The sequence below is a fragment of the Microtus ochrogaster genome, chromosome 10 (genome assembly GCF_000317375.1).
Source record: "Microtus ochrogaster isolate Prairie Vole_2 chromosome 10, MicOch1.0, whole genome shotgun sequence".
NCBI lineage: Eukaryota > Metazoa > Chordata > Mammalia > Rodentia > Cricetidae > Microtus > Microtus ochrogaster.
Window position 1 is genome coordinate 34,926,941 of NC_022016.1, and position 8,161 is coordinate 34,935,101.

The 8,161-nt window shown below is 47.1% G+C and overlaps 1 protein-coding gene and 1 pseudogene across 1 annotated transcript in view; one reads left to right on the forward strand and one right to left on the reverse strand.

The window, feature by feature from the left end:
- Kcnd1 (potassium voltage-gated channel subfamily D member 1) overlaps positions 1-8,161 on the forward strand; it is a 17,052-nt gene that overhangs the window by 5,346 nt on the left and 3,545 nt on the right. The window contains exons 3-6 of the mRNA XM_005352788.2: positions 4,543-4,705; positions 4,799-4,882; positions 4,970-5,068; positions 5,432-5,682. Coding sequence (XP_005352845.1) covers positions 4,543-4,705; positions 4,799-4,882; positions 4,970-5,068; positions 5,432-5,682 — 597 coding nt within the window. The remainder of the gene's footprint in view (positions 1-4,542; positions 4,706-4,798; positions 4,883-4,969; positions 5,069-5,431; positions 5,683-8,161) is intronic.
- Positions 7,003-7,665, reverse strand: LOC101996878 (annotated as a pseudogene).

Genomic DNA, 8,161 nt, shown 5'->3' on the forward strand with positions numbered 1-8,161 from the left:
ACCAAAAAAAAAAATATTCTCCAACAGTACACAAATTTACATGCAGGGCAAAACACTCACAAATGTAAAGAAAATATATCAATATTAATAAAGTAAAATTTAGCTTGGTTGGTGGGGCACACCTTTAATCACACCACCTTAGTAGAGACAGGCAGATCTCTGTAAATTCAAGGGCAGCTTGGTCTACACATCAGTTCCAGAACAGCCAAGGCTACACAATGAGATCCTATCTAAAAATATTTAGAGAAGTCAAGTGTGGTGGCGCAGGCTTTTAATCTCAGCATTTAGGATGCAGAGGCAGGCAAGATCTCTGTGAGTTTGAGGCCAGCCTAGATTACATAGCAAGTTCCAACCCAATGAGGTTACATAGCATGGCCCTATCTTTAAAGTTTATAATCCCTCTCGGCTCTGAACGTATCTTGATTTTTCCAGGTTAGGCTTCAAAACTTGTCCATGTTGCTCTCATTTCTTGTCACACTCTCTGAGGGTCCCAGTTTCCTTCTCTTTTCTTTTAGATGCTGTGTAGCCCAGGCCTGCCTGGATTCACTGGATAGTCAGAGCTGGCCTCAGACTCAAAGCCTCCTACCTACTGGGCTTGTAGGCATAAGCCACCGTGTTAGGCTTTAGGTTTCCCTCTTTGTAAAGTGGGAAATGAGAGCCTTAAGAGGATTCAGTGTGTCAGGTGGTGGTGGCGCACGCCTTTAATCCCAGTACTCGGGAGGCAGAGGCAGGCGGATCTCTGTGAGTTCGAGACCAAACTGGTCTACAGAGCTAGTTCTAGGACAGGCTCCAAAACCACAGAGAAACTCTGTCTCGAAAACCAAAAAAAAAAAAAAGAAAAGAAAAGAGGATTCAGTGATACCACGTGAGTTCTCTGAATGCTTCTAGCGCAGGATATTTAGGTGCATGGCTTCTTGTCACCAACTTTTTCCATTTCGAACATGCATGCCATGTTTTTCAACCTTCTAAAACTGCTATATGACTGTACAGACACAGCCGCTGGGAGTTCGTGATTCCTTGATGTTTTCCAGAAGATATTTTCAGCATTACTTTTGTATTGAGATAGATTCTTACCAAGTAGGCCAATCTGGTCTTGAACTCACCATCCATTTGCCTTTGCTTCCTGAGTGCTGGGACTCTGGGTCTATGGCACCCAGCTGACTATATCAGTTCTGTATTATTATAATAAATAAGTATTATTTTGGTTCTGTGAGACAGGGTTTCTCTGTGTAGCAGTCTTGGCTGTCCTGGAACCCACTCTGTAGATCAGACTGGCCTCAAACTCACAGAGATCCACCTGCTTCTGCCTCCCAAGTGCTGGGATGAGTATTATTTTTTACTGCCAATCCCTGAGAGGAAACAGTTGAGGTAGATACAGATGGAATTGCCAAATTCATGATTTTTTTGTTTGTGGAGGGACATTATTGGGGCTCGAACCCAAGATCTCTCCACAGTAGCCATAGGCTCTGCCCCAGCTCTCAGTGTTTTGTTTTGTGGCAGACTCTCAATTTGTACACCCAGGCTGGCCTCAGATTTACAATGATCCTGTTCCTGCCTCTGTCTCCCAAATGCTGGGATTCTAGGCTTGTGTCACAATTCACAGCTTCCTCTCTCTCTTTAACCCTGTGTGTGTGTGTGTGTGTGCACGCGCGTGTGTGCTTTGAGCATGTACATGTAAGAATATGCATATGGAGGTCAGAAGACAACTTTGTAGTCTCTCCTTCCACCTTTACCTGGAGTCCAGGAAATTTGTTTTCTGTTTTTGTTTTTCAAGACAGGGTTTCTCTGTGTATCCCTGGCTGTCCTGGAACTCTGTAGACCAGGCTGGCCTCCACCTCAGAGATCCACCTGCCTTTGCCTCCTGAGTGCTGGGATTAAAGGTGTGCGCCACCACACTCTGCTACCTTTTAAACAATGTTTTATTTATTTTTCGAGACAGGGTTTCTCTGTGTAGCCGTGGCTGTCTGGAACTCTCTCTGTAGATCAGGGTGGCTTTGAACCACAGAGATCTGCCTGGTTGCCACCTTTATTTTTTTGAGACAGAACTGGAAGCTCATCCATTCAACTAGATTAGCTGACCAGTGCCACGCCTATCTCTGTCCTCCAGGGCTGGGATTCTAGGCACACATCTTGATACAGCTTTTACCATGGGTTCTGGAGATCTGAATTCAGGTTCTCATGCTTGCATGTACAGCAGGTATTTACCAACTGAGCCATCTCCCCTGCCTCCTTCCAGTGCTTTTCAGACACTGAAAGGTAGATGCTGTGATTCTTCTCTAAATTCCCATCTCTAGGATTAAGTAGACTATTGTCATTCAATGTCTGTTGAAAGAATGGTTGAATTTGTTCAGTGCCCAATAGAAGTACAAAAGTTTCTAAGAAGTACAGATTAATTCTGCTTGGAAGTTCATGACTGGATCAAATCAATAAATATTGAGTACGAAGAACGAGTTAGCAGTAGGTATCTTGCTGTCTTTTGCCATATACTGTCCTCAGAACAATTGTGACGGTAGGTGCTCCTGTGGCACATAGGTGAGACATAGTCTGAGATGATTATCACATAGCTAGAGAGGTTCTGGGCACAGTCCTGAATGCTCAGAACAAATGAGAAGGTCCGGAGATGTCGCTCAATTCATACAGTGCTCGCCTGGCACCTCTAAAGCTCTAGGTTGAATTTCCAGCACTCCATAAATTGAGCGGGATTACAGGTGCCTGTAATCCCAGTACACAAGGGGAGGTGGAAGCAAGAGGATCAGAAGTTTAAGGTCATCCTCAGATACGTAGTAAGTTTGAGGTCTGCCTGGAGACCCTGTCTGAAGATTGCAGAGGCTGAATTTCTCAAAGGAGTTTCAGTTGGTCTCGTGGTTAGAAAAAAAAAGTGTGCTGTATGTTCCTGGGCAAATCAACTATGGCGCCCTCCCTGAGCTGGTTCTGCTCTTGTTCCATAGGAGAGTGATGGTTTGGAGGAAGGCGGGGTAGTTTTGAGGCTCCCTGTCTTTCTTTTTTAAAAGAAAAATAATTTATTTAACTTTATTTTATGTGCATTGGTGTGAAGGTGTCTGGTCCCCTGGAATTGGAGTTATGAGCTGCCGTGTGGGTGCTGGGCATTGAACCTGAGTCCTCTGGAAGAGCAGCCAGTGCTCTTAACCTCTGAGCCATCTCTCCAGCCCCTAAAATAACACACTTTTTTATTTCTTTTTTTTCTTCCTCAAGAGATAGGGTTTCTCCGTATAGCCCTGGCTGTCTTGGAACTCTTGGAACTTTCTCTGTAGATCAGGGTAGCCGCAAACTCAGACATCTGCCTGCTTCTGCCTCCTGAGAGCTGGAATTAAAGGTCTGCACCACTACCACTTGGAGGCTCCCTATCTTTCATAGGAGGACACTTTCCAGGCTTCTTCTGGGGGATATTTGAAGGGGTCCTTCCTAAAGAATGTAGAGAAGCAAGTAAAACCAACAGACTGCTTCTGGGATACAGAGCCTCTCATCTGAACTGGAGAGGCGGGACTCTCTAACTACTGAGCCATTTCTCTAGCCGCCAGGATCCTGTATTTGTTCTTTGTTTTCCCTTTTGCTGGTGTTAGTAGGTTTCCAGATGACAATGATGCCCAATTCAAGGCTTTGATGAGAGCAGCAGACGGCAGAAACTGAAGGCAGCCCCATTTCTCATTTGACCGCTACTGCTGGGGACCAGAGAAGTCGTTCTTCACATTTTGAATTGTTTGGTTTTTGAGTCAGGGTTTCTCTGTGTAGCCCTGGCTGTCCTGGAACTCACTCTGTAGACTAGGTGGGTCTCAAACTCAGAGATCACCTGCCTCTGCCTCCCAAATGCTGGGATTAAAGGTGTGTGCCACCACTGCCTGTCTATTCTTCGCATCTTGAAGATTTATTTTTTACTAGTTTTAAATTATGTGTATAGTATGTGTCTGTGTGTGGGTATGTGCATGTGAGTGCAGGTTTCCCTGGAGTCCAGAAGAGGGCGTTGGATCCTCTGGTGCTGGAGTCACTGGTAGTTGTGAGCTGATTGACATGGGTGCTGGACTTGGGTCCTCTACAAGTCCTAACCACTAAGCTATTTCTCTAGGCCCCATTCTCCAGATTTTCAGTGTAAGGAACTGAAGCTGGGGCTAGGGAAATGGCTCACAACTTGCTGCTCATGACCATCCTTAGCTCCAGTTCCAAGATCTGACACTGTCTTCTGGATACATGTGGTGCACATCCTTCCATGTAGGCAAACACTCATGCACAAAAAATAAAATGTAAAAAGAGCTGGGCGGTGATGGCATACCCCTTTAATCCCAAGGCAGAGGCAGGCAGATCTCTGAGTTCAAGGCCACCCTGGACTACAGAGCTAGTTCCCAGGACAGCCAGCCTACACAGAGGAACACTCTCCAAAAACAAAAACAACTTTAAAAGAAAGAAAGAAACTGAAGCTCAGAGAGTACGTGTGTTTGGCCAAGTTTGCAGAACACATCAGGTGTGGGTGGGTGGAATCGGGGATTATTGAACACCTCTTCAACCTTGGCCTGCCTCTGTCTTTTCCAGGTATGGAGACATGGTGCCTAGCACCATTGCTGGCAAAATTTTTGGGTCCATCTGCTCACTTAGTGGTGTCTTGGTCATTGCCTTGCCTGTACCAGTCATTGTGTCCAACTTTAGCCGCATCTACCATCAGAACCAGCGTGCTGACAAGCGCCGAGCACAGCAGGTAACTTTATCACCATTCCGAGCACCGTTCCTTACACCCTAAACCCGTCTGTCCCTGGCCTCACGTGTCTAATCTTTTGTCTCCTCTCTGTAGAAGGTGCGCCTGGCAAGAATCCGGTTGGCAAAGAGCGGCACCACCAATGCCTTCCTGCAGTATAAGCAAAATGGGGGCCTTGAGGTGGGGAGGTGCATTTATTGGGGTTAGGGGTGAGCAGGGTTGTGAGGGGAAGGTGCTCACTGCCTTTTTCTGCTCCGTCTCTTCCAGGATAGTGGCAGCGGGGAGGGACAGGCACTGTGCGTTCGGAGCCGTTCTGCTTTTGAACAGCAGCATCACCATTTGCTGCACTGTCTAGAGAAGACTACGGTGAGGCCAAACAAGATGTCACCTGGCAGGAGGGAGGTCTTTCTGAACACCAAGTTGGTTCCCTCACTGAGATGAAAGCCTTACCACATAGTTGTGAACATCACATGGTGCTCCCTTTAAGAGACCGAGTCTTGTGGCAGATGCAGGTGATCTCAATGAGTTCGAGGCCAGCCTGATCTACATAGTGAATTCTAGGCCAGGCAAGGCTACATAGGCTACACCTTGTCTTAAAAAAGGAGGCTTCTAGGGTGGGCAAGGAAAGAAAAGGGAGAGTGAACGACTTTCTCTAAGCAAAGGTCTGGGAGTTGTATCGGTTTCCATGGCATGGGCTACCTTGTGATCCTGCTTACCTTCTGCCCACAGTGTCATGAGTTCACAGATGAGCTAACCTTCAGTGAGGCTCTTGGAGCTGTCTCCCTGGATGGTCGCACCAGCCGTAGTACCTCAGTGTCTTCCCAGCCAATGGGGCCTGGCAGCCTATTATCATCTTGCTGCCCTAGAAGGGTCAAGCGTCGAGCCATCCGCCTTGCCAACTCCACTGCTTCGGTCAGCCGTGGCAGCATGCAGGAGCTAGACACTCTAGCAGGGCTTCGGAGGAGCCCTGCCCCTCAGAGGTAAGTGCTGGGCTCACCTGTTTGTCCACCATTAGAAAGTGCAGAATTTGAGCCATGGGTTTGAGATTTCATGACTGTAGGCCTAGCAAGTCAAGCCCAAAACCAGATTCCTCTGGGCACGAATCTTGAGTTTGTCTTGGAAACCCCTCATGTTTCAAAATTTTAAGACAGGGTCTTGCTTTGTGGATAGGCCAAGTTGACCTTCAGTTTATGCTAATTCAGCTCCAGCCATCAGGTGGTCGAAAATACTCGAACATCACTGCGCTTTGTTCTTCATTCTTTTCAATACTTACTGAGTAATAGCAGTGGCATATTCTATAGCCGACTAGACATTCAGGAAGCTAAGGCAGGAGGATCTCTTGAGCTGGGAATGTCGCTCAATGATAAACATTTGCCTAATATGAAGGAAGCCTTAGGTTCCACCCAATACACACACACACACACACACACACACACACACACACACACACACACACACACAGGCTTGGGGAGTGAATCCGTGTGTCCTGAAACTTACATTTTAATAGGAAAAAACACTTAACAAACAAGTTTACAGATGACAACATACTGAATCAAACATTTGAAAGTAGCAAGCTGAAAAATAAATCAGGAAGAGTGGCCAGAGACTACTGAGCAGAGGATGATACAGGGGTTCCTTTTAGATTTATTTTCATTCTGTGTCTGTGTGTGGGTATGTGCATGTGATTGTAGGTGCCCATGGAAGCCCTAGGCTTTAGGTCCTCAAGAGTTAGAGTTAGAGAAGGTTATGAACTGCCTGATGTGGTTGCTAGGAACCAAAGTTGGGTACTTTGGAAGAGCAGTACTCAGTCACTGAGCCATCTCTCTAGCTGTAGGCAGTCTTTCGTCGAGATCGCAGGTCAGCTCTGTCCCGACAGCCAGCTTCCAAATAACCACGCAGAGACTCATCATTGATTATAAATGCTCAGCCAAGAGCTTAGGCTTGTTACTATTAGCACTTACAACTTTTTTTTTTTTTTTGGTTTTTCGAGACAGGGTTTCTCTGTGGTTTTGGAGCCTGTCCTGGAACTCCCTTGGTAGACCAGGCTGGCCTTGAACTCACAGAGATCCGCCTGTCTCTGCCTCCCAAGTGCTGGGATTACAGGTGTGTGCCACCACCACCCGGCCTAGCTCTTACAACTTAGATTAGCCCATATTTCTTTTTTTTCCCAATTTTTATTTAGAAAACCAAATCCAGGTTCTGGTGCTCCCCCATTCCCTCCCCCACCCCAGCCATAATTTAAATAACTTAGAGACAGAGTGGGAGGGAATAGAACAGAAGGAAGAAAGGAGAAGAGCCCACTACAGGCGCCTTAGTGCCCGCTTCTTATCCAACTTTTTCTTGGCTGCTAACTTTTTATCTCGCTCGCCTGTGTGTTTCTTGGCCATGGGACCCTCAGCTCTTCCCAGGACTCCTGGGGTCATAGGGTCAGTGGAGGCTGTAGCCCCACTTCCCAAGCACCGGATAGCCTCAGCCCCCCCACTGCTGGAGCCACCTGCACCCCCATGGATCTCTGTGTGCAGTCGAGCCCAAGCAGCATACTCTTCATAGTTCTCCAAGAGCAGGCGGCTAGCCTCCTCATTGAGTGCAGACTCTGGGTTAGGGTGGATCAGCAGGCACTTGATGGTCAGCAACACATGTCGAATGCCCAACTCAGCCATCCAGTCCCTCCTGAGCACATTGACACAGATCTCACCATTGGCCCCCACATTTGGGTGGAAGATCTTGGTCAGGAAGTAGCCCTTGGGTGGAGAGGCAGGGAAATCCTTGCCCAGTAGGAGCTTCCTACAGAACAGACCTCCAGCATAGGGGGTGCCCTCAGGGCCCTCGATGGTAACCTGCAGGTCCATGAGATCCTCCTCATTGGGGAAGACTTTAATGCCATCAGGTGGGTCGGCCATCAGTGTTGTCACCTCCTTGTACACTAGGCGTAGCCCATATTTCTTATCTACACTCTGTCACATGGTGGCACCTTTTCAGCACGGTATGTTCATCTTTCTTCTCTCTGAGTCTCCTCGCAATTCTCCAGACTCTGTCCTTCTTCTGCTGAGCTTCCTCTCAGTCTGGCTCTCCCACCTAACCCCTTTTGGCCTAGCTACCAGCCATTCAGTCATTTATTAGAGCAATGAGAACAACAGATATTCACAGTGTACAAAGATTGTTCCACAGCAAGCAGCCTCATTGTTTTCAGGTTGGGCATGGTGGCACACACCTTTAATCCCAACACACTGGAGACAGAGGTAACCTAATCTCTCTGAATTCAAGGCCAGCCTCGTTTACGTAGTGAGTTCCAAGCTAGCCAGGGCTACCTAGTGAGAAGTGTCTCAAAAAATTAAATAAGAATGATCTTTCTTAGTACTGGGAATGGACCTGGGGTCTCACAAATGTTAGTTAAATATTCTACCACTGAGCCATGCGCAGTTTTAGTAGTGTGATCAAGAAAAGCTTTTTTTTTTTTTT